At 52.3% G+C, this 26551-nt stretch overlaps 2 protein-coding genes across 2 annotated transcripts in view; both read left to right on the top strand.

Annotated features, from left to right (window-relative positions):
• The window catches only part of LOC146421242 (uncharacterized), a 117253-nt gene extending 99035 nt beyond the window's left edge, over positions 1–18218 (top strand). The window contains 1 exon segment of the mRNA XM_085047690.1: positions 17575–18218. Coding sequence (XP_084903816.1) covers positions 17575–18218 — 644 coding nt within the window.
• LOC146421248 (olfactory receptor 14J1-like) lies at positions 8820–11305 on the top strand. The gene is made up of 3 exons (XM_085047693.1): positions 8820–8859; positions 9395–9924; positions 11252–11305. The coding sequence occupies exons 1-3, from the start codon at positions 8820–8822 to the stop codon at positions 11303–11305; spliced, it is 624 nt and encodes a 207-aa protein (XP_084903819.1).
• Positions 18219–26551: the final 8333 nt, after the last annotated feature.

The raw sequence follows: 26551 nt of genomic DNA on the forward strand, positions 1-26551 counted from the left end.
CCTGTCGGGCCCCGGCTTATCCCCACGGATGCGGCACGCCCCGCTTTCTCCCGCTGGCCCCAATGGCTCACTCACCAGCTCGGCCCAATGCCGGATGCGGCTCCGGGACACACATTTCATGGCCACCTGCGAGCCAAGGGGAGCAGCGGCATGAGCTCGCCGCCCGCCCTGCCGAGCCCCACCCTCCTCCTCCTCCTCCGCCCGCCGCCAGCCCCGCCACTCACCGGGGCGCCGTCCGCCACGCGTGTCGCTGCATAGACGCTGCCGAACCCGCCTTTGCCCAGCAGCGAGCCCACCCGGTAGCGCTCCAGCAGGGCCTCCTGCGTGGTCCCTGCGGGCGAGACGCGGCTCTCAGCCTCCGGGCTGGGGCCACCCGCGGCCCCTGACAGCCTCTCCACCGACCCGGGCCGGGCATCCCCCTCGCAACGGGGCAGCGGCGGCTCGGGGAAGCCTGCTCGAGCCGGGGAAGCCGCGGCAGAGGCGGCGGGAGCGGCCGCGCCACGTGCGTCCTCCTCGGGCCCCGGGAGGGGCGGGGGCCACCGCCGGGGCCGCCGCCGGGCTTGGGGCCGAGACAGCCGGGGCCGCCGCCGGGGCCGCCGCCCGCACAGGCGGAGCCAGGGACAGGCGATGCTGCCCCAGCCATGGCCACTGAGGCCCGCCCAGCAGCGCCACAGCCATGCCGGCGACAGCCGGGCGGAGCCGAGAGCGCGGCGGGCCGCCCGGGGGAGGGAAGGGGGCAGCCCCGGCCGGGGCAGGGGGCGGGCCGGGCGCATGGCCCCGCCCGGCATGGGGAGAGGGAGCCCGCGAAAGAGAGGGGGAAGAGCAAGCCCGGGAAAGCGGGGAGGGTGCACGACACCGGGGGAGGGAGAGCAGGAAAGAGAGCAGGGATCGCGTGGAACTCGCTGCTGCTGCTTCTGCTGCTGCTCCCGCCGCCGCTGCTGAAAGGCCGGGAGGGACCGTTTGTCCGCGTGTCCGTTCGTCCGTTCCCGCTCTGTCCGTTCCCCGCTGGCCCCCGCGCGCCCCGGGCCAGCACCGGCCGCTGTGTGAGCTCCGGGGTGTGAGCGGAGTCCCGGAACATCTCTTGCTCCCTCAGCCGCGCCAAAGCCACGGCCGCTTTTAGCTGCCTCTTCTTCTTCTTCACTATATTCAGGGTGGGCAGCGGGGGCGGCGGGGCCGAGCCCGGCGCCGTGCCCTCGTCACCAGGGCTCTTGCTGTTTCCTTCTCCGGCTCCAGGTGAAAATCGGAGACTGCCCATAGGATGGAAAGAATTCCACCTGCACTACTCCTGCCGCAGGTTGGCAGCGACTCCAATAGAGCAGCTCAGCTCTCAGCGTTCTGCCTCCTTCCTGCCAATGCTGCACTTTCACCCTGGAGCAAAGGCCCCCGCTGCAAAGGAACTGCTGGCTGCTTGCTTTCTCCTGCTGAGCGTGATACAATAGTGTCTGGAATTTGCCTTGGCTCACCTGTCCTGCCCGTGTCCCCTGCCAATTCCTGGTGTCCCCTTCGCTACTGAGCAGCAGGAAAGGCCTTGGCTCTGTGTGAGCACATCCCTGTGTTTCTAACGCTGCCTCCCCAGATCCCTGTGTTGCCAACACTGTTTCCAGCACAGATCCCGACACAGCCCCACAGCAGCCTTGGGGAGGAAAATGCACTGTGCCCCAGCCAAAGCCAGCACAGGGAGGTGTGGGTTCGAGGGAAATCTCTTCTCACCGTGTCCCTGCAAAGCACTCAGCTGTCTGGGCTGGCAGTGAGCTGAGACTGGGAGCACCTCTGGGATAAACGAGTCCTTCTGCCCAGCCTCGTGGTGCAGAGGGACTGCAGAGCCCAGACTTTTCCAGCTCTCTGTGTTCTTTCCAGTCATTTGGAAGACTCAAAACACCTACATGTTTACACTGACAATTGGAAGCCCAGCAGGAGTGTGGGCCCGGAGAATGTTTTCAAATATCTGAAACCTTCTGGTTCCCTTCTGTTCTTTGTTTTCTCTGCACAGCCTGTCCCTGGCCCAATATCCACACCATGTGAAAGCACCATGCCAATCAGCCATCTCCCCATACAACACAGAAGTACCTTCAGTTCAGCCCAAATCATTTAAAATTTAAACAAATGAAAAAGAGAGCTGGTTCTACTCTTACAGTGGGGGGGGGGGAAGAGAAAGAAAAAGAAAAGAAAAGAAAAGAAAAGAAAAAGAAAAAGAAAAAGAAAAAGAAAAAGAAGAAAGAGAAAAAAGAAAAAAAAAAGGAAGAGAAAAAGAAAAAAAAAAGAAAAAAGAAAGAGAAAAAGAAAAAAAAGAAAAAAGAAAGAGAAAAAGAAAAAAAAAGAAAAAGAAAAAGAGAACAAAGCCTGTGAGAGGTAAAATGTTTAAGTTTGGAACAACTGAGGACTGTTATACATGGCAGAATTTAAGCTGCACAAAAAAGATCACTAAAATCACTTTGGTGCCATAAATACGGTCTTTCCAGGCAATTTTCAGGCCTATCATATGTAGCTAAAGCAAGGATACACAGCATTTGCTAGGAGAGAAGAAAAGAAAAGAAAGTATTCTGGTATTTTATTCTTAGTGCACCTACTTTATCGTAATAGACGTAGTAACATCAGTACTTGAAAGCAAAATGAGCATAGCAAGTTTGCATTTTAGAAGGAAACATGCAGTTAAGAGAGAACAACAGGATTTGCTTCTCTGAACATTAAACAGGTTACAGAGTAACACTTTTTTTTTCTTCAGGGTTTAATACTCACAGGGCACAGCTCTGCTCTCATTGACTGCAGGGTGAGTTTGATTTGGAAATATTTAGAAAGCTCCAGGAGTACTCAGCAGCTTTTCCTAAGAATTCTTCTGCAGGCACTTTTAGGGCACACTTGAGGAGAGATCCTTCTTCTCTTTATTGGCCATGTGGCCCATGGCGTTGCTGGTGATTTCCACGGTTCTAAAGAGGAAAAGTCCTGTTCCAAGGCACCCCTGAGCACAGGCTTCCCAATGCAAGGCCTGTGAAAGGAAGGCATTGTGTTAAGAAAGGACAGTTCTCCAGTTCCAGTGATTTAAGAAAGAGACAAAACTTCACAACCTGTATAATTTTAAGTTGTAAAGCCGGTATGTTTATTGCAGCGTCGGGCACATGGGAGGTAACCCTCCAAAGACACGTGCCCCGTCAGTCCCGTATAGCTTGGTATATATGTGGTTACATGTTACAAATTCATAGAGTTTCCCAATATGCTTATACATATGCATAACCTATTCCCGCTTTGTATTATAACGAGCTCAAAAGTCATTTCTATATCCTTGCGCCTGCCTAGTTCTGTTTTATGGAGGGGTCTTTGCAGAAGGTCCTTTTCACTGACCTTCTCTCCATCCAAAGGCCAAAACAACAAATTTGGGGTTTTTGCCAGCATGGAAGTTCCAGAGTATCACAGTCCTTGTTTGGCAAACACAATGAATGCTAAGTCAGTGTGTGGTGAGCAGTTTCTGATAAGTTATGTCTTAACTTCTGATTTCCTTGTATGACTGGGATCCCTCTATTTAATCACACACATAGATACCTGAGCCCCGCCTACACAGGTCGCCTGGAGAGAGCACCCTAATTACTCTCTGGACCCCAGACACTCAATGGTATCCTAAAAGGTTTCCCGGTGGCTGCCTGGCAAAACCCTGGCTCCCCCGTGTCAGATGCCCATGGTTCTTGGTAAGGAATACCTGAGCCCCATCTACACAGGTCTCTTGGAGAGAGCACAATTACTCTCTGGACCCCAGACACTCCTAAGCAGTATCCCACCTCACCCTGCTGACACCCAGAGATTCTCCCTGAGAGTTCAATCACAACTTTCGCAATCACTCCCCCTTTGCACACACAGTCACACACTCTCACCCTGTCGCTCTCAACCGCCCCCCGCCGGTTACTCACAGCACCTGTTCTCCAGCGGGTCCATGCATGAATTGCAAGCCATGAACTCCGCACGGGAGGAGCCCGGGTACCCTTCCCTACTATCCACAGCTGTTGTTTGAGTTTGCTTTGTGAAGCCTCTTCTCATTCTTTGGGAATTTAGCCAGCAATGGTCAGCGATTCCGAAGGATAGCCTCGGAGCCGCTGAAAAGAACGGTGGGGCGCCTCTCCTCCGATGTCCTTCGGGACCACTGAACTTGAGGCTTATCTTGAATGAAGCCCTCAATTGTGAGAAACATCACCTCACTACTTAAATTTTTGAAAGAGTTTATTCACTCTTTGTCAGAGTACAAATAATGATAAAAGGCTTAGGATGGCTGTCTGCCGTTACACAAAGTGAAGTGCAGCACTGGATGCTTAGCCATCGATGTGGGGTAGCCAGAGGAACACCCTCGGGCCAGGGGAGGCAGTTTTTTTAACCCCTAACCCCGCCTCCTTCAGGTGCTCCGATTGGCTCGTTGTCTTCTGATGGATTGGCTGCTTGCCCCGCCCTCTTCTGTCTTAACCATAACACTTAAAAATTAGACAAAACATATTAACAAATAACCGTAACAAAAACCTCATAACCCTTTAGGAAAGCCAACTCCGTGATTTCATTTATAACAAGCTGGCTGATGATATTGTACAATAACAGGTTATAGACCAATAGTTACATGGCATGAATGCTAGAAAATAGTATCAAAAAGACTTCGTAGTAATAAACTTGGCTTCTGCCTTTCTTTTCTACTTGGCCTAGAGCCGTGCCTTTATGTGTCACGCCATCTGGAACAGCAGCATCTGGTGACCCCAACATGATCACGAACAGCCCCAGGAGGCGGCCGAGGAGCTGCCAAGTCCATGCGAGTGCAGAGTGAGACGGGAACCACAGCGAAAAAGCGGTAAATGAAACTGCACCCGGTATTCAAGTGGGCCGCTAGGGGAAAAAACGATGGCGATTTGTATTTCCCAAGAAGATGATGCAAATAGTAACAGGCAAGCAGTGGAAAAATTGCTGCGATGGTCCAAAGAGCAAGGACTTTTAATTACACCAGAGAATGCCTACAGTGTAAAACCTGGGACCAAGTGGGACAGCTTATTTTCAATTTTGCTACCCAGGGCGATCCAACAGCTCAAAATTATATAACTCTATGGAGGAAAGTGTACGATACTTTAAGAATAAGAGCGCGGGAATGGGAGTTGGAGCTAGTAACTTCTGAGGGCGCAGGAAGTCAGAGCTAAGCAGGAAGTCAGAGCGGAGCAGGAAGGAAAACGGGAAGGGCAAATTTCCCCCCGCCTCCTCAACGGCCGGTTTCTTCAATCCCTGCGGCGAGTGCTGCCACAGCCGACGCCGACGCCGACGCGTTCGCCCCTCCATGTTCCCCCAGCCCGAGCCAGGAATTATACGGCCCGTGGGACGTCCGGGTTTCCCCAGCAACTTCCCACCGGGTTGTTCCTTCCGTGCGAGCCGCGCTGCCGCGCTGCCACGCTGCCTGGATTCCGCATTTTTTCACAAGCGCTTCTGCCCCACCGCACCGCCGCCCGGGTCTGCACAGCTGGTCAACCAACAGTGGCCATCCTGACCATGCCGCAAGTGGCTACGCTGCAGCCATGCGCAACGCAGCACGAGGAGGTACCGACTTCTCTCCGTGCCGAGTGACCGGCAAAGGAATGGGTGTCTCATGGTGAACTATCCCACTCCCCCCACTTCCACATATGCACCTTTTCAACCTTTGCCCAATGATGGCTGGTTCATGCCCGAAGTGGACTCCGAACCAGCGGGTTTTAACTCACCCGCACTTACTGCCTAGGCGCCGCCCCATCCAGCCCAAGGATCCCTGGTACCGACACTGTGGCAGCCACCAGCGCCACCCCGCCCAGCTCCAGGCTACCCAGGACCATCTTTCACAACTTTTGGCCCAGCCCCGGGACACCCAGGCACCATCCTGCTTGTGCACACATCCACCATCTTCAAGCGCTGAGGCGGAACCCAGCAGCTGCCGCGACCCTCACCGGGGCTGCTGGGATCGCTGCCAGAGCTGCGGCCGCCCCCGCTCCCCCCACCCTCACTCCCTTTGCCGCTTTTGCTAGCCTTGCCAATTTCATCGCTGCCTGTGATTTCGCTGGTTTCATCCTGCGAAGCAGCGACAAGCTTATAATGTTGTTGTTGGTATGTTTGGTTCTTTTCCAACAAGTTTACATATGTTTGCCTCTTTTCCAGCAGGCTGGCATCCATATCGTGAATCTTACATCAACCATCTACCCTGGCGGTCCACCAAGGGATGTAACCGTACCCTCACCAAGCAACCTAACCCGAGATGCAGGAAAAGGTGCAGCGAGCTGCCTCAGTGCAACAGGTTTGCCGAGTGCACCGGATTGTTGCTGATGCTGTGTTTCCTGTCACTCCAGATCTGTTTCCTACAGGTGTCTTTGAAATATGGGTCCTTTTGCCTCACCAATCTAAGAAACAGAATTTAGGGAAAATTCCTCACCACCTACCCAGCCACAAGTTACAATCAGCAGAATTAAACACCTTGTCATTACAGCCACAGGATTGTAATGACACAAATTGTGTGCCTTTGCAAGGACTCACTGTCTTTGCTGCTTGGTCAGGTAAAAAGGGAAGAGCCAATGTTGCCTGGAGGGATTAGTGTGGGTGGCAGGTGCTGGAGAGTCACACGCCGAGATTTGCTCAGCAGATTAAATTAAGAGCACTGATTAAATTAATGCACAGTCCGGCATCTTTCTTTTGTACCACCAAAATTTTCTATTGACTCAGTTTCTATTCACTTAGTTTTGGTTACAAATGCTACATATCATCTTGAGTGTTCATTTTTAGTAGAAGTTAATAATGTTGTTCTTTTTTCCCTGCTGAGAATTCCGTGGAGTGCACATCAAGACCGCAGCCATTTCTATTATGTATTACACGTAGGAACCTACACCAATTTGCCAAGACTCATAGCGGAAGGTAATGCCAGACCTGGCAAGCTAGCCAACGCTGCATGGATAGCATCTCTATCAGGTAAGTATGCACGAGCTGAAGCATCACATGCCCTTTCCCACCAAATCTTCTCTGCCATGTGTGCATTTGTGCATACAAGTGGACAGAGTTGTGGTGCTGTTGCTTGTTGGCACTTAGCCTTGCCTTTGCTAGGCATACCTTCCTCTGTGCAAACTGACAACAACCCTGTCTGTGTCTCTCAGGAGACGCAGCGGTTTTTGCAACTGTGGGATGCCGCACATAAATTTGATATTCCCCATTTTCCCACATGTCAACTCATTATTAACCATGTTCACGGCCCTTTGAAACACAATTCAAAAAGGAAAACACAAAAAATCACCAACACAATATAAGTAACAAAATCCCAGAAAAAGGTTCAATGTTCTTTGAACCGCAATTTAAAAAGAACAAAAGGGAAAAAGACTAAAGCAAAAAATGTAAAGACAATCCCTTGGGGATAAAAAAAAAAGGGGGAGGAAAAAGGAACAACCTTACAAAGCTAGTTTGCAAAAGCTTTGTACACATCGGTCATCTTATAGTGGTATCAAATTCTAATAATTCTGTTCCTTTGAATAATTTTCTCTTGTTGGAGTCCACAGGTAAGTCAAAAAGCATCATGATGCCAACAAGCAAACTTCAGAAGATCCTTGCACTCTTTGCAAGAGAAAGTAATGGCATCTTTATGTTCTTGGATTTATAAAAGTGTATTCTTAGATTTATAGAAGAGTGTTTCAGTTTTAATTTTAGTTATAGCTTGGGTTTGATTTCATTTGCTTTGTTGAGTTTGTTAGTCAATGTTAATGTTATTGTTCACACTGTTTGGCAATTTTGCTAACATCAAGAAACTCCAATTAAGTATTTTGTGAAAATGAAATATTTGATTGTAAATGTCATCTGTGTTGTTTCCCTCTTTGTGCTGTGTTTGTCATTTTTCTGTAAGGGCCCAACAGAAAGACTTCAAATGCTGCCTTTCTGATTCTTTAAAACAAAAAGGGGAAATTGTGGGAACTGACAACTAACCTGCCTTTGCTCACAGACATCTTCCGTGTTGCGAGCAGCTTCGTGCCCGTGAGAAACAGAAGCAAGAACAGATAAACAACCAGGAAAACAACTTGGAATGCACACCTGCAAAAGGGAGTCTGTTGCTCACAGAACATGTGTGCTAGGAATAGCTGGCCAATGATGTTGTACAATAACAGGTTATAAACCAATAGTTATATGGCACGAATGTTAGAAAATAGTATAAAATAGACTTTGTAGTGATAAACTTGGCTTCTGCCTTTCTTTTCTACTTGGTGTGGAGTCGTGTCTTTATGTGTCACACCGTCTGGAACAGCGACAAGGGAACACTGTCCTGAGTGCCTGGCTGTGTCTGCCCTGCCCTGTCAGGCACAGCATCCCACTATCTTCTCTTGTTTCTGCACTCCTCTGATATTGTCATTGTTATCTTGTGCTCTCAGGGAGGCTCTGGGGTTTGGAGCAGCAGCTGAGACAGGTACTGCCCTTGGGATTCCTCCCAGCCAGGTGTCTCCATGGGAATGGGATGTCCAAGCTTCCCTGTGACCTTTGGGGCTGTGAGTAAAGCAGTCCACGGGAAAGGGGAATGAGCTGAGCCTTCCTCCATGAGATACCATCATGAGCCCACCCGGGAATCTCCTTGCTGTGTTATTCCAAGCTCTGAGCTTCCCTCCTGGGTGCAAATCTCTGCCAGAGCCTCTCAGAGTTCCCTGAATGTCCCACGGGGAAATGCAGAGATGCCACAACTGAGGAAATGCTGTTGGGTTTGCCAAGGGAACCATGAGTGTCCTTGGCAGAACGGGGGTGCTGAGATCTTGCCCAGAGACCTCTAGAGAGGGTGACACATTCAGTGATCCCTTTGCTCCCAGCAGGGTCTAGTTTATCTCAGGATGACAGGAGAGTGTGACTGTGCTCTGATTGCAGCCAAAGGTGCAAACCCAGGGCAGTTGGGAACAAGCCCATGCAGCCCATCGCCTTGCCCTGAGCCACAGGAAATCTTTGCCTCTCATATCTCTCAGCGGCAAACTCTGATTGCAGCAAAAATGCTGGGGATTTCTGACCCTGGAGAATCTGGAATGATGTCTGGGTTGGAAGACATTTCCTAAAGCTCACTCCTGCCATCCATGTCCTGTGGAACTGAGAGTGAAAATGCTTGCAAGCCTTTCTGCAGTAGGAAGGATTCCATTGACAAATCCCAAATATCCAGCCTTGTCCCTCTGCCCCATGGCCACAATCCCAGGGCAGCAGGGCAGGGATGGCTCCTTGAGAGCCCCACACACAGGCCTGGCTGCTCATGGCACACTCAGACAGCACCAGTGGAGCTCAGGCAGGGACCTGGATGAAGGTTTTCCCAGAGAAGAAACAAGGGTGGAGGAGTCCCAGTGGGACAGTCTGCAGGGAATGGCACAGCTTTAGCTCAAAGCAGCCTCTCCTAACTTGTCACTGTCCTTTTCTCCATCAACAGGTCCCCATGGCCAGACACAGCAAATGTCCAACAGCAGGTCCATGACCCAGTTCCTCCTCTTGCCATTCGTAGACACGCGGCAGCTGCAGCTCCTGCACTTCTGCCGCTTCCTGGGCATCTCCCTGGCTGCCCTCCTGGCCAACAGCCTCATCATCAGCGCCGTAGCCTGCGGCCACCACCTGCACACCCCCATGTTCTTCTTCCTGCTCAACCTGGCTGTCACTGACCTGGGCTCCATCTGCACCACTGTCCCCAAAGCCATGCACAATTCCCTCTGGGACACCAGGGACATCTGTGCAGGATGTGCTGCTCAGCTGTTTTTCTTTCTTTGCTTTGCATCTGCAGAGTGTTTTCTTCCCACAGTAGTGTGCTATGACCGCTCTGTGTCCATCTGCAAACCCATGCACTACGGGACCCTCCTGGGCAGTAGAGCTTGGGCCAGTGGGTTTCTCACTGCTCTGCTGCACATGGCCAATACATTTTCACTGCCCCTGGGCCATTTCTTCTGTGAAATCCCACAGATCCTCAAGGTCTCATGGTCATGTTCACATTACCATTGGGAAGTTGTGCTTCTCTTGGTTAGTGCCTGTTTAGGCTTTGGGTGTTTTGTGTTCATTGTTTTCTCCTATGTGCAGATCTTCAGGGCCATGCTGAGAGTCCCCTCTGAGCAGGGCCAGCACAAAGCCTTTTCCATATGCCTCCCTCAGGTGGCCATGGTGTCCCTGTTTGTCAGCACTGCTCTCTTTGCCCATCTGAAGCCCCCCTGCATCTCCTCCCCATCCCTGGATCTGCTAGGGGCAGTTCTGTTCTCAGTGGTGCCTCCAGCAGTGAACCTGCCCTTTCCCTGTGGTAGGACCACCCACCATCACTGTCAGGGCCACCCAGCCTGTCACCTGGAGTCCCCTTCACTGCTGCTCACCCCAACATATGACTCCAATGCCCTCCACGACCTCTGCAGACGTTGCCCAATTGGGCAGGGAGGTGCTGCAGAGAGCCAGGTTGGCCTTGTGCTCTGTCCAGCAGACCCTTCACAGCCCCACAGGTCCCAACCCTGCTGAGCTTTCGGGGGCTGTAGGCTGTCACTGCCTTGCCACCCTGCAGCTGCCAGCACACCATGCTGGCCCCTGCATGTCCCACTGCTCGTCCAGGACTCTGCCCCACATCCAGCACTGCAGGATCTCCATGTGCCCATCGCACCAGCTCCTGCCAGCCACCAGCCGCTGGGACATGGAGATGGCAGGGCCTGGGGACAGCAGAGATGTCACCACCCCGGGGGGCAATGGGGACCCCCAGCTGCTGTTGCTGTTGCTTCTGCTGCTGAGGGCAGTTGGGCACCACTGCAGCTGGGCTCAACCACTGCAGCATTTGCCAAACACTCACCTGAGCAAAGGAGAGCAGCAGCTTTCCTGTGGGAGCAGGGTGAGGCCCCCAGGGCAGTCACTGGGCACTGCTCTGGGTGGATTTCACTCCCATCCCAATGGAATGAGTCCCTCCAGACACATCTGGGTCCTCTTGAAAAATTTGGAATGACTTGAAAACATGCACTTGAGGTGGCCACAGAGAATGTGGGCATCTGAGAGGTGCCATATGAAGGCACAAAGCATTCCCTGGGACCCCAGGAGCTGGAACTCCACTCTGCCCTCACACACAGTGCTGGCATTCACCAGCCTGAACCATTTCTTCAAGGACAGAGAAAGGTGACAGTGAGGGGTGGGAGCTCCTGCCCACTCAGCATCTGGAGGAAAGGCCACAGGGACACTGTGCAGACAGTGCCATCAGCCCTTCTGTCCCCACGCCCCACTCAGCCCCCTACACCTGTGCCTGTCCCTGCCACGCTCTCGGCGTGGAACCCCCCAGCGATTCCTCAGGTATGCAGGTGGCATCGGTGTCATCGGCGTGGGCGATATATAGGGTGCCAGAGAAGGGGTGAAATTTGGGGCAGGGATTGACACCGAACCACACAAAAAAGCCGCCTATATTGTCCCAGCCCCCTCCCCATGCTGGCCCAACCTCACCCCCAGAATGGCTTCCAAGTGCCTTGAAACTTGTGCATGGGTGGAGAAGGGGGGAGCAGCAGGACCCCTCCCCATGTCCCAGCAGCTCCACGCCCAGCTGGGAGAAGGAGTGGGGTCAGGTGTGCAGGGGGGATGCCCCCCAAATTTCCCTCACACCCATGGCACAGCTGGACACTTGGGAGGCTGCCTCAGGCATCATTGTCCACCTGCATGCCAGGATAGAGCAGAGAATCCACCTACAGCCTGTGATTCCATAGGGTCATGATGCCCAAAAAGATAGGTTAGAAATAAAACCCCATAGACAGGTGTCTACAGAGCAGGTATTTGTTTATTGCAGCACTGGAGGTGAGGGGGATTTCTCCACCTAACTCACCCACTTTTGTCAAGTGCTGTGGTTTATTTATACAGTAAGTATTTCTTCATGTTACTATGTCGGTATAACATCATTATATATGCACTGGAACTAATTTACATAATATGATCTCATGGTTATAAATAGTTCTTTTGCACTGCGCTTGTGCCTCCCAAATTCGGTGGTCGTGGGGGTCTTCTTTGATGAAGGCTCAAGGTCTTCCTCGCATCTGAACGTTTCAACTTTGTCTTCGGAGCATGCGCAGTTACAGTGTTCCTTGGTCTTTCTGGCTCTAACTATTCTAAATTCTTTATTTTGTGGCTAATTGGCTTTACATATGCCAATTTCTCATTAGTACATCCTGCTGCTTCCCAATATAGCTATACATGTCTATTTTTGATACTATACATGTCCATTTTTGAAACTGTGCAGCTGGTGAGGATTTTTTATTGGCTTTTTTTCTGTCTATTCAGCATTAAGCAACTAGTTAACCACATACTAGCTATTACATTGTATAGAAAGTTATAATTCGGGTTCTATTGATATAGAAAGTTATGATTCAGGTTATAGAGGTATAGAAAATTACGATTCAGGTTATATTGATATTTTATAACTCAAGCTGTATATGCATCTTGTAACTTTAACTCAAGTTATATAGGCATCGCCCCTCAATCTCCCAAAATCCCCCTCCAAACTCCCAGTTCCCCCTCGCTGAAATTCTCCCAGTTCCCAGCCCCAAAATCCCCCAATTCCAAGCCCTGGAATTCCCTCAAATCCCTCCATTCCCAACCCCAAATCCCCCTGTTCCCAGCCCTAAATCCCTTCAATTTCAAGCCGCAATTCCCCCAGTTCCAGCCCCAAAATTCCTCCAAATCCCTACTCCAAATCCCCAAAATCTGCAAGCTCGGGGAGGGACTCCTGACACCCTGTCCAGCTGGGAGAACTCTTGTGTCTCCATAGCAGGGAATAAAACCAAACACAGGAACCCTGGGGGGACTGAGATTGTGGCATGGGGATGTTGGGAGGTGCCACGGAGAAATGCCTTTGCACTGAAAAAGCACCCCAGGATCATGACCATGCTGTGTTTTGTCTAAAAGTTCAAAATATGACTTTCCTAAGGCTTCATAGGACCCCAAGTGTGCAACCCATCGCCTTATGCCTTTGGAATGGCAGAAAAACCAAGCCCTGGTTCTTGCTGGAACTCAAGACTGAGCATTGCAATGGAGCAGGGATACAACCACGGCAAGGAGAACCTCTGGCTCTCCCAAATGTCCAGGCTTCCTGCGTGCAGAGGGGCTGGGAGAAGCTGATCCCTCACAGCTCCCTTGTGCATGCCTCAAAGCATCATATTTGTGATTTATCACAGAGCTGTGTCCCACAACAGCCCTTGGCAACTCACCATCTATTAAACCTTCAACACCTCTCTAGAACCGGGCACCTCTCCAGAGCCAAGAGCAACTCACCCTTCTGGGGGCTCTGTCCCTAATACACTGAATTTTGGATGAGGGTGAAATGGAACCAGCTGTCCCTTCCCTGCTGGGACTGCATGAAATCCAAGGGGTTCCTGGGCCCTTCTGCAGAAGTGCTTCTGTATTTCCCAGTGACAAAGAGAAATGGGGAATAGCGCCAGACCTTGTTTTGATCTGCATCAGACTTTGATAAACATCCCTCCTCCTGACAGCAACTCTGCTCTGCAGCTGCTCTGGGAAGATCTCCTGGGCCAAGTCCAGTAAGAGGAGAGCTCCTGGTGCTGAGGTGCTCCAGGGGTCTCATTTCAGTGCTCTGCTGAAGTCCAAGGATACTGTGTTACCCCAAGGAGCAATGTTCCTTTCTGGCACTCACTGCCCCATGAGGGACATTATTCAGTTGTTGCTGTCAGGTGAGTTACAGCCACAGTGAGAGGGAGGAGGAGATGATCTCACCCATCGCTGCTGTTGGGTCCAAACATTTGGTGAGACAAAGCTGAGACAGAGCTTCAGCACGTCTCACAAAATCACAGAATTGCAGAATGGCTTGGGTTGGGAGGGACCTTAAAGCCCATCTCATTCCACCCCCTGCCATGGGTAGGGACACCTTCCTTTATCCCAGGCTGCTCCAAGCCCCAGTGTCCAACCTGACCTTGGACACTTGCAGGGATCCAAGGGCAGCCACAGCTCCTCTGGAAAAGCTCTGATCTCTGCCCTGGCAGAGCAGGGACAGGACCCAGAGAACGGCTGGAGCTGGGCTTGGGCAGGTCTGCGCTGAAGATCAGGAAAAGCTTCTTCCCCCAGAGGCTGCTCGGGCACTGATCAGGCTCCCCAGGGAATGGGCATGGCCCCAAGGCTGCCAGAGCTCCAGGAGTGTTTGGACAGCACTCCCAGGCCCAGGCTAGGATTGTTGGGATGACCTGTGCAAGGCCAAGGGTTGGATCCCATGATACCAGTGGGTCCCTCCCAGCTCAGCCCATTCTGCAATTCTCACCATATGACTCAGGCTTTGTTCCCCCCACAAGGAGCTGGCAGAGCTGTTGTGGGTAGGACAGGACCAGGGGAGCCCAGCATTCCCACCTGTGTGACACAACACTGGCAGCCCCAACATTCCATCCCTGGAGATGCTGTGCGAGAAGCGTCCAGACCTGTGTCCGGTCAACACAACTGACCGGCCCACACACTGACCCACCCAGCCTGGACTGATGAGGATTCCTCTGCAAACATCTTGGGGAAGCTCACCTTGGCCACCTCCACAATCCACAGACAAGTTTCAGATACACTTACAGAACTCTGCCCAGACCTGACAGGGAAGTTAATTTAAAAAAAAAAAAAAAAAAAAAAAAGGAAGAAGAATTAAAAAAAAAAAAACCCACCCAACTGAACTGTTCCATCCTTCAGTAGTTACACCTGCACACAACACAGGACTTGAGTGTGCAGGGAATGAGGATTCCTTGGCACATCTGCAGGAAAAGCAGGTGTAGGGCAGGCTTTTAGTAGAACTGTTCTCAGCTGAGTGAAAAAGGCACCCTTGGCAGCTGAAAGGCCATTGGAAATGGCAAGTGCCAGACCCTCAGCCCATGGGGGAGGAAAGGGCTCTGAATTCTACTCCCCTGGGACGTAAACCCTGTTGTCACGGTGCTTCACACACAGGATTCTTCTGGGGAGCTCCAGAAAGCTGAGAACCAGCTCTGGCTTCTCCATTTTTCTAAAGCTGCTTGGTGGAAGAAATTTAGAGACAGCTCTGGTGGCACAATCCCCCCTGGCCAAGGGCACAGCACGGGGGAGGTCTTTCCGTGCCGAGGCTTTGCTCGAGCCCAGGAAAGCTCGTGGCTCAGGTTCACCTTTCCTGCTCAGCCAGACCCCCCGAGTTCCCCAGCAGTAGAAGAGAATTCCAGCACGGCCACGGGCTGGCACAGGAGGGGCAGATTGCCCCCTCGAGAGATGTTCCTCTGCCAGTTTTTGGATTCAGGCAGTTCCAGGTCCCTCCGTTTTGGTTGCACAGAAGTTGGAAATGAAAGTCCAGGAGTTCTGTTCATGGCCAGCCACAGCAGGTGACAGCAAGGACTGAGCACTGGCAGCGGGACATTGGCAGGGAGCCCACGAAGCAAGCGCTGGGGGCTGGAACTCGGTGCAGAAAATGCCCCGGGGGCCTCTGCAGCAAGGCAAAAGGAACGAAGTTTCAGTTCTGGCCTGGCCTGGGAGCACTAAAATCGCTACTTTCCAGAGCCCAGTTTAATTACCGGCTGTTTTCCAACTGCCAGAGGAGACCCCCGGGGGCGACGGAATTGAGCCCCGAGCGCTAGGTGGGGGGTGGCTGGGACGCAGCAGGAGCCGGGAACAGCGAGAGAGCCCGGGCTAAACACGAGCCCCGGGGTGGGCATGGACTGGGAGGAGCCCGCAGAGCCTCCGTACTCCGAAGCCCCGCCAAGACACCGGGGCAGCTCTTGCAATCTGCGTGAGAGGGACCAGGGACAGGTAGGTGTTGGAAGTCCCTCCGTTGGAGTAGCTTTTTGTCCGGATCCGGGGAATTCCTGCGGTATTACTGTCCCTCGGAAGGCGCACGAGAAGGGGTGGAAGTGGTTGGTTGGATTAATATTTGTTTTTGCGGTTTTTTTCCGGGGGAGGTTGCTTTTTTTGTAAGACGTGCCGAGCGGTTTGAAGGCGCTGTGGGTGCGGGGAGCCGCTGCCCGGGCAGAGCTCTCTGCTCGGGGCTGAGCCCTCTGCTCGGGGCTGAGCCCGGGCGGCGCGGGGAGCGCTCGGCACAGGGAGGTCCGTGTGGCCGGGCCGGCGCCGTGTCCGCAGCGGCTCCGAGGGGAACAGCCCGGCCGTGGCGGTGCTCGGGGGACTGGGCTGAGCCGTGCTCGCAGGGCAAAGGCTGAGGGAGAGAGGGTGAAGCGATGGCAAAGAGGCCTCGGGCTCCCCGTGCCCCAGCTTGGCTCGGTGGCCGCCTTGCTCAGAGGAAGCCCCGGCTGCGGGGGATCCCTGGGGGTCCCTGGAGAGAGGGCAGCGGGAGCTGACGGAGCTCTGCCCAGGGCTGGGCGCGGCTGCCAAGGGAGCGGAGCACGGAATCGCTGGATAAGATCCGCAACGGGAAGTGGGGAGCTTGGGCTGGGATGGACGCGGAGGTCCCTGCGTGGGGACACGGGGCTTCCTCTGGGTTCTTTCTTTCGCTCACGGCCCTGCAGCCGCTGGGCACAGAGCCCGAGCCCTCCAGCCGCTCCCTGCCAGCTCCAGCCCTGCTGATGCTGAACTCCCTGCGGCGGCAGTGCAGCCTCCAAGGGACCCTGCGAGCGCTGGGCTGGTGCTGCTGAGCAGGCACAGGCACCACTTGCCTCGGGCACACGGGCACTTGAATTCCTCTGGGGATGGATTTCATGTAGTTGGTCCCTTCCTGGCCTCCCATCTCAGCTGCCCCTGGCTGCAGCTGCTTGGACACCTGAGCGTTCCCTGGGCTTCTGAGGAATTGGGGTGGCCTGACCCCAGGTTTGCGGTTGGAAACGTGGACAAAGGAGACCCATGGGTACCCTGCGTCCCTGAAACAGGATGCCAGACAGGGGTGACTCCTGGAACCCCTGTTACACCAAACTGGGGTGCCCAGAAGAGGGGGACCTCTGGGATTCCCAGGACCCCCAGCAGCACAGAGAGGGGGAACACCAATACATGCTTGAACTGCAGTGGCTGAGATAGGGGGGACCCCTCACAGCCCAAAGTTGCGAGACCAGAGAAGAGAAACTCCTGGTTGTGTGTTTTTGCTGCATCTTGGTGATTTGTGTATTTTGGGTGACTGAATCTTGGTGTTTTGGCAGTTTTTGTGGACACCTGATGCCCAGTGATATCCAGATGTGGACTTGGGCAGGAGGAATCCAAGGTGCTTATACCTTCTATTTTTCCCCCATAACAGGATTTTCTGTTCCCAAGCCTTGGCTGGATGGAGAAGGAGGCTGTGAGGAAGATGCCTCAAGACCCCCAGGCAGGTGAGGAGGAAGTCTCTGCCCCTTTCCCCTTCTCCATCTCCCAGGCCAGCATTGGCCCCAGCTGCAGGACAACCCTGCTGCCACCGCTATCCTGCCAGGGACAGATTAGGGGGATCTCCTTCCCCTTCCCTCTGTCACGGAGGCAAATCCCATCCTCTCCTTGTCCTTCCTCCCCCAGAACACGAGCTGAGGACAGAGGCCAGGGAGGACAGTCCTCACCAACAGAACTTCATGGAAGAGGCCATTTTGAGCAACTCCGCAGCACAGGAATCCAATGGGGATGAAAAGCCCCAGAGATCCTGCATGAGGAGGGGCTCCAAACCCAGCCCAAGGAGCTCTGAGGCAGAAAGACCAACCCTGTGCCAGGAAGGCAGTAGGAGCTTCAACGAGAGCTCAGAGCTGTTAGTCCATGAGCAGCTTCACAATGGGAGGAAGCCCCACAAGTGTGGTGTATGTAGAAAGAGCTTCAGGCAGAGGTACCACCTGATCCGCCACCACAGGATCCACACTGGGGAACGGCCGTACGTGTGTGAGGAGTGTGGGAAGGGCTTCAGACAGCATTCTGACCTGATCGTCCACCGGAGGATCCACACTGGGGAGAGGCCCTATGTGTGTGTGCAGTGTGGGAAGAGCTTCATGAGGAGCTCCCACCTGATATGCCACAAGAAGATCCACACCGGGGAACGGCCCTATGAATGTGGGGAATGTGGGAAGAGCTTCGTGAAGCACTCCCACCTGATCATCCACCAAAGGATCCACACTGGGGAGAGGCCCTATCAGTGTCCCGAGTGTTGGAAGAGGTTTCAGACCAACTCCCATCTCGTCCAGCACCAGCGGATTCACTTGGAGGAGAGGCCCTTCTGCTGCCCTGACTGTGGGAAGGGCTTCAGAGACAAGTCCAGCCTCGTCAGGCACCAGCGCATCCACACTGGGGAGAGGCCCATGTGTCCCGAGTGTGGGAAGAGCTTCTCAGACAGCTCTGTCTTGAGGGGACACCAACAAAGGCACCAGTAAAGGCAGCCTGGTGAGTACCCCAGCTGCAGAAAGAGCTTCATCCTCTGGTCTGTCTTCATCCCCCATTGCAGGACCCACATTGGGAAGAGCTCTGGTCACATACATTCTCTGTGATCCATGTCTGGAAGACACCTGTCCCTTTCCCTGCCCCTGGCAATCATGTGAGTTGGGATCGAAGAATGGGAGGGTTTGGCCATGCCCCCATCATTCTATTCAATCCCACTCAGGTCATTGCCGGGAGAGGGAAAGGGACTGGCCTCAAAGCAGAATGGTGCCCTTTTGGGGTGGGAGAAAATACGTGGTTTGGAAGAGCCGGTTGATGCAGTCCCAGTTTTCCTTGTAAATTGTTTATGTCTTCTGTTACCAGTTGCTGTTCCTGTTCATTCTTTATCTCGTTCCCAGTAAATTGTTCTTATCCCCGTCCAGGATCTTTGCCCCTTGTTCTTTCCATTGGAGGTGGGAAGAGGGTGAGATGCAGAGTGGTTTTAGCGGGAGCATGAAATTGGGGAATACCATTCTTAAGCCCCGCCCATGGAAACCAAGCATCACAGCTGGTCACAGCTGTGGTTGCCATGGCAACACCCTTGGGAGTGTGTCTCTGGCTGGGTACTGTGGGAGCCTCTTCAGTCTGGTGCCCAGGGACAGGACTGGAGGGAGCAGCTCGAGCTGAGTCAGGCAGGTTGTGGTTGGATCTCAGGAAAAGGTTTTTACCCCAGGGAGTGCTCAGGCACTGAACAGGCTCCCCAGGGAAGGGGTAACAGCTCTCAGGCTGTCGGAGCTCCAGAAGCATTGGACACTACCCTCAGGCCCCAGCTGGGATTGTTGGGGTGTTGTTGGACTCAATGGTCCTGATGGGTCCCTCCCAAATCAGCCAGTTCTGTGGTTCTGTGATCCCATGATTACCCATCCCCTTGGAATGGGATTGCAAATGGTTGCCATGGCAATGGACTCTGGCTTGGGGCCTGAGCTTGTGTCCATGGCAACCACCCCGCCATCAGTTCCCCGTGGAGCTGCCAAGGGCTTGACCGTAGCAATGGGTCCTGGTGATGGTTGCCATGGAAACTGACCGTAGCCCCATGTCCTGGTGATGGTTGCCTGCTAAGGAGCCCATTTGTCACAGGCACTCAGAGGGGTTCCGTGGGGACATTCTAAGAGTCTCCAGGCTGTTCAAGAGCCAGAATGTCACAGGAATAGACAGGAGTTCCACAGAGGCCTCCCAGGGGTTTCTGGGGATGATAAAGAGCCATGTGGTCAGTGGCAGTCGCAGCAATTCCGTGGTGACATCTGTTATGATCCAATTATAAGGTTCTTTGGAAATACCTCTGCCCAAATTAAGGTGCAAATGAGACCATATGCCAGTCAATAGTATGAGTTTTATTTGATAGTAAATATGAGAGAGAGAGAAGAAAAGAGAGAAAGGGAGAAGTACAAAAAGAGGTGGGGGGGGACAGAAAGAGATTGACAGAGACAGAATAAAGAAAATACCACCATCCATGGATCCCAACAATGTTGCATTGATCCTCTCCAGCTGATCATATTGGTGGTGATGGTCCCCCCGGAAAGCACAGAATGCCATGGGTTAATATGGACTCAGGCCAGGGGCAATGTCCAGGCATGTCCCCCCAGGGGAGGGGACAGTCTCTTGCAGCAGACTCTGCTCGCATCACGTGCACTCCTGTGGTGCAAAGCCTAGCATCTGGGGGGTCTGTGATGGATTGTGACTCCCCCTCAGCTGCCTCTCACGTGAAAGTCCCGTGGATGTGGCCTGTGGGGTTGGGAGTTCCACAGCTGTGCCTGATTTTTGTAATGGAGGATGGGTGTTTATTGCCTCTCACCAGAGGTTACACCTCGCATCCGAAAACGTCCTCCTCCCTGCTCCTTGGCAGAGGACGAAGCCTGTGTAAACCTGGCTTTTGTGAGCTGTGCTCTCCCCCCACCCCAAACTCAGCCAGGGATGATTCTCAGCACAGCTGGTGACTTTGGCCTTTGTAGATGTGCACCTTTCCCTCAGCCTGAGATGACTGAACAATAGGTTTCCCTTTATCTAGTCACAGCAGTTTGGCTTTCAGTCCAAAGTCTCAGTCCAGTAGCTTCAAGGGAAGCTTCTTTGGTTGTAATTTCTTTATACACTTTTTGTTATAATGAGAAGAACTTTATATCAATGTTTGAGGCATGAAATATTTCAGTCTCTGACACCATCCCAGGGGACTTCAAGCTGCTCAGGCACCAGTCTGTCACAGGCACTCACAGGGGCTCCACAGTGGCATTCCAGGAGTCCCCAGGCTGCCAAAGAGCCAGCATGTCACAGGCACTCACAGCGGGTCCTGTCATGGGCAGGCAGCTTCAGGCATAATTTATTAGAGAAGCTCCTGTTGAGTCATGTGGTGGAGAAAGGACCCCCAATAGCCCGATAGAACCCCAAATGCATCCAGGACCCCCAGACTTTTTAAACTCATTCTGCAAGAGGAGCCTGGGAGTGGTTGGATCCAATCCAAACCCCAGATTTTGTCAAGGGTTTTTGTGTTAAAGGATTACAGTGATGTAGTTGAACCTTTATGGAATTTGTCCCACAGGATTAATGATGGAAAACCAGATATATTTCTATAAGCATAGATATAATTGATAATGATCATGACTAAGAGAAAAAGATCTTACTCAGAAATATTTACTGCACAGTATAGGAGCTGTAACAACTATTACAACATAGTGCACTAGGAAGCAATTTTGAAGCAATTGTATTAAAGCAAAACCAGTTATTAAGCAGAGATTGACGTCAGTCACTCAAGCCACCAACCGTGGGCAAATCTCTTGGGCTCAGCCTCGAGCAGTGACCTTGAGGGGCATCCCTACTCCAGAGAGGAATCTCCACATCCCCCCAGGAAGGGAAATGTCAGGAGTCACTGCTGTTAAACTTTGGGACAGGGTTTTTATAGTCTGAAGTGCTTCCCTGTCAGTCACTGGGACTGAGCTGGCCCTGCACAGGCTGTGCCAGCTCAGCAGCTCTGGAGAAGTTCTCAGTGGTGTCACTTGGTTGTTCCTTTCTCCAAGGATTTTACCAGCTCTGCCACAGCTTCAGCTCCCTCTCAGGATGCTGAACATTGGGATGGAGGAGTCAGGCTGGTTTCAGCATTATTGACCCCAAAAGCAGTGTGACCCCACTTCTGCAATTACCCCTGGGGGCTTTGCAAACAGGGCCTTGTTGGAGCCCATTCCAGGCAGAGCCTCCTGCTCCAGCAGGAACTGCCTTTCCTGTGCCAGGACCAGAGCAGATCTCACTGGATGAAAAGCCCCAGGCCAGCACCAACCCAGTGAAGGCCTTGGGCACAAGTGCAGAGTGACGTGGTGGGAGCTGAGCCTGAGACACCCAAGGCACCTTGGCAGCAGCAGCTCCTTGCAGGGCATGGCCAGAAGCCTCCCTTGCCAGCCTGGCCTGGTGGCCACCAGTGCAGAGCTGCTGCTTCATGGGGTGATTTCTGGCTGGGCTCTGAAAAAGCCACTTCTGCTACAGGAGCCTGACTGGGAAGCAATTTGCCCCAGCACACTGGGGACAAGAGATTAATGACAAAACTGCTCATCCCAGCAGAGACAAGGCAGGGACAGAGGAAAGGGGGGAGTCAGGCCTAGAGGACATGGCTGGAACAGCAGTGATGGCTGTGAGGTCACTGCCACTGCACCAGCCTGGCTGGCCCTCAGTAGACATGCTGGCCAGGAGCGTTGTGAGGTCACCCAGCACATCAGAGAACCCACACAACAGGAATTCCATCCTTGTGGAGGTGATGCCTGATGGGTTTTTTGTATTTTTTTATTTTACTTTTATACTCTCTTTATATCCTTTATATATAACCTTTTACCCTTCCCCGTTCCTGCACTTTTCACTCCCTGTATCTTAACCCTACATTCTATCACCCTAGTACCCCTTGCCCTGCTCAGAATTTTTAGGGGAAGACTAAACATCTCCACAATCTCAAAAGCATGCCGCACAACCTTGAACAGAGCTCCCATCACTGAGACATGTTTTTTGTAAACTAAGTAGCAATCTTTTGGGGGAGGGGGCAATTTTAATAAGGGAGCAGTTACTTCATTTGCTAAACTTCTTATTAGAAACTTTTAGATAGGTATTCTAATCTAAGCTGTCTATAAATTGTATACGGGAGATATCGTCGGGAGCTTTTTGAGCTTTTTAGCTTTTTAGCTTTTAGGGCTTTTGAGCTAGCCTTTGGGCTTGCTTGTTCGTCGGTGCGCATCTGGAATCCTATTAAACCAAGATAAAACCCCTATCCCATACTATGTGTCTGCGTCTAAAAAATTTTTTCTAGCAATTTAAGGCATCAGTGGGAAGGAGGTTTCACTTTGTCAGGCTGCACAAAGCTTCTGATGTGGGACAATTCCTGGAGTGGGGCATTGTCAAGGTTTGACCCTGACTAAATGCCAGGCACCTAGACTCTTTCTTGCTACAGAAAAAAAAACCTGTAAAAATACACACCAATCTCGTGAGTCAAATGAGGACACTGGTTGGTAGGAGGACGCACAGAAAAAGAAAAAGGGCAAGCAGGCTCCAACTTAAAGTTGCAAAAAGTGATTTAATTACCTAACAGAGTTGGAGGATAAAATGCAAGGCAAAAATAAACTTTTCACACATTATTTTGTTCACTCCCCCCCTCCCTCTCACGAACCTGTTTTTATTCACCCCCTTTCCTCTTTTATAATCAACAAGCCCAGGTAGGGGGCAGGGTGTGGGGTGTTTTCTCAGTGCACAGAGCAGGTTCATAAATCTATTCATCACCACAATTCTTCTACTACAAATACTCTTCATCTCTACTTATTTCTCTCTTTCTCCAGACATTTTTTCTGTTCTCACCCCTACCCTCTTAAGAAGCAGTCTCTGCGCTCACCCCCCTTCCCTCTTTCCAAACCTGCAACACAGACAGGAGGCAGGGTGAGAGGGGTTCTCTGGTCAGCCCAGTCTAGGAGAGGGGGTTCTCTACTTAGCCGTGGGGTCCCTCCCACAAGAGACAGTCCTCTGGGAACTTCTTTGGCGTGGGTCCACTCTCATGAGCAACATCCCGCCCGAATTCTGCTGTAACATGAGTCTTTTTGTCCATAGGGTGCTGTGCAGACTCTCCCAAGCCGAGGCCAGGCTGCTTCCATACCAGGAGCAAGAAAAAGGCCTTTCTCTCCTTTGCAAGGCCTTTGCAGTTTTAACTCTTAGATGAGACTCCCAGTGGTTCACAGTCTTTTCCAGGCATCCACTTGCTCCTCTGGAGTGGGCTGTGCGTGGATTTCTGCATCCTTATGGACTCCATGGGCTGCAGGGGACCTCGTGCCCCCCCATGGCCTTCACCATGGCTAGCAGAGAGTTTTCAGCTCTGGCGCCTGGAGCACCTCCTCCCCCACCTTCTTCACTGACCTTGGTGTCTCCATATTGTTCTCCCTCACATATTTTCACCTCCACCGCCTCCTCCTCCAACTAGAAAGAAGTGAAAGAAGTGCATGCCTGCTTTGTTTTGATTTCTTCTTAAGTATGTTTTCACAGAGGCATAACCAACACCTCCAATTAGCCCACACTTGGCCCAGCAGCATGTCCGTCATTTTCAGAGCCATCAGAGATTGGCTCTGCTGGACTCGATGTAAAAACTTCCCGAACTTACACTCAGGACACACAGGAGCCATCTTTGTGCCACTCCCCACCCCTCAGACACCTCCCCAGGCCTACCACAACAGCTTCTGAGGGGTCCAAATTTCTCCTAGATGTTAAAAATACTTTACTGATGTTTTGGGCCAATCAAAACCACCACAGGCATCCACTTCTCTGGAAAAACAGTTGCAGTTTGGTGCCACTCTCATTGTAAAATATTTCCTCCTTATAACAAAGCTAAATCCACCCTTGTTCAGTTTAAAGATATTGACCCTTATTCTATCATTACAAGCTTTGGGAAAAAATAGCACTCAATTTTTCTTGCACTTTCACCACTTTTTTTCCTTTTTCACAGACCTTGGAGAAGACCCAAAAATCTCCCAAGATTTGGTTTGGAGGCCTTATCACATGACCAGGATATGGAGGCTGAAGAGCCTGGGCTCAGTGGGGCACAGACTAAGGACAGAACAGGAGGAGCCTGGGAGGGCTTGAAGGGGGAAATTAGAGATGGTGGAGCTTTCCTTCATTATAAAAAACAGGCTGACAAAGAAATAATGGCACCAAGGGCAGCTGGGGAGGTCCAGACTGGACATGAGGAGAAAGAAATTTCTCTCCCAGGGCAGTGCTAGGGTGCAACACATCCCCCAGAAGGAGTCTGGATCAGCCCAGGGCTTTGTGTGCCAAGGCAGAGGCAGGCAGGACGCAGAGCTGTCAGGAAAGGAAAGGGCCAGTGAGGTGGGGCAGCCGGGGGATGATGACAGCCTGCAGGGACAGAGGCACAGGGCATGGACAGCGTAGGACAGCCTGGGCTGGAGAGGGCAGAGGGATGTGCAGAAGCTGCAAGGCCCTGACAGAACCAAGTTGTGTCCCTCAGTGGAACCCATTAACACTACAAGAAACTTCAGTATTTCAATCTCATTTTGACTTCTTTGGAAGTTTTTTGAGCACATTCTCAGGGGCTGAGATGATGTAAACAGCACCAAAGCCTCACAAGGGTCATTCCAGTCCCTGTGCTGTTGCTGTGCTGCTGAGCTGGGCTGGGCTCCTGGCACAGAGGAGCTCCTGGCAAGCGGCAGCGCTGCAGAGAGACAGCTCTGCCCAGGAGCAGCTCCTGTGCACAGCCCAGCAGGGCTGGGGCACTGCCAGGCCATCTCAGGGACACCAGCAGGGCACACCCAGAGCTCACAGGTGCTCAGCATTGGCAGGGGCTGTGCCATGGCCCAGAGGGGGCTGTGTCATAGCCATGGGCACCTCTGGGGCTGTGTCAGAGAGCCACAGAGCAGCTGTGATGTCAGAAAGGGGCTGTGTGACATCACAGAGCGGGTTGTGCATGGTTACAGATTGGGCTGTGAAATCACAGAGTGGATTGTGTGAGGTCATTGAGCAGCTATGGCATCACAGAGGGGACTGTGTGACATCACGGAACAGGCTGCGTGACACCACAGTGTGGCTTTATGACATCATAGAGGGGGCTGTGGCGTCACAGTGGGCTGTGACATCATAGGGTGGCTGTGTGATATCAGAGTGGGATGTGACATCCCAGAGTGGCCTGTGACATCACAGAGCTGGCTTTGAGATCACAGAGTGGGTTGTGAGGTTACAGAGCAGACTCTGCCATCATAGAGGGTGGCTGTGTGGCATCACAGAGCAGCTGTGTGATTTCACAGAACAGACTGTGACATCACAGAATGGGTTGTTGCTGAGAAACGGAGGCTTGACAATCCAATATGAATTTACCACAAGCTTCGGTTTATTGATTTACAGCATACAGTTTTATAGTGTAGTTAACTAATTCATGCATATTCTGTAATCATACAATACTATTGGTTATATACTTCCACGCCCTAAGTTTGGCTACTTGCCTTAACATGTATCTGTGTTTATCTATAGTGCCTGATTTCTGCATATTTGCTACCAATTAACGCATTCTCGACGGCTCCTATGATCTCCATGTTGAAGGAAAGTTATGGTGACTTAGATCGCTGATTGGACGCAGGTCTCTAATTAATAGTTGGCTGAATACGGCTATTGTTAAGAAGTGGCTTGTTAAGTAGCAATCTATCTACATCGGTGTGTCCCTTCTCTAGAAGCCAGCTTTCCACAGGTTGTGACATCACAGGGTGGCTGTGTGACATCACAGAATGGGTTGTGACGTCCCAGGGCAGGTTGTGTGACATCCCAGAGTGAGCTGTGATATCACAGAGTAGGGCTGCATTAGGTCACTGGGTTGCTGTGTTTCATCACAGAGCAGGCTATGACATCACATGGTGGTGGGAGGTCACAGGGGGCTGTGTGAGGTCACTGGGGAGGTCTCTCTGTCCTGGCCACCCCTCACAGTTCCCATTCCCCCCCCCCACACCCCAGAGAAGGCCAACACTGCTCATGCACAGCAGGATCCCCTGTCCCTCTGAGTCCCCCCTGCCCCCTGGCACCGCAGCCTCCACCAGATGATGTTCCATGAGATCGACCCCCAGGGGCTGACACGGGGACAGCGGGGACAGGGCCCTGGGGGTGGCACAGGAGGACAGGGACCCCCCAGCAGTGTCTCCTTGTCCCCCACGACAAGAGCCTGGCCCAGGGCTCCTTCCCCCTGTTAGAAATGAGGGCTTGAGAGTGCTTTAAAAATCTCCTGCAGGGGATCAGCAAAAACCAGATTTAATATTAAGCAACAGCACAACAAAGTTAATTGGCAAGAGTT

Source organism: Lichenostomus cassidix, unplaced genomic scaffold (assembly GCF_008360975.1).
Source record: "Lichenostomus cassidix isolate B80296 unplaced genomic scaffold, HeHo_3.0 HiC_scaffold_43, whole genome shotgun sequence".
Classification (NCBI taxonomy): domain Eukaryota; kingdom Metazoa; phylum Chordata; class Aves; order Passeriformes; family Meliphagidae; genus Lichenostomus; species Lichenostomus cassidix.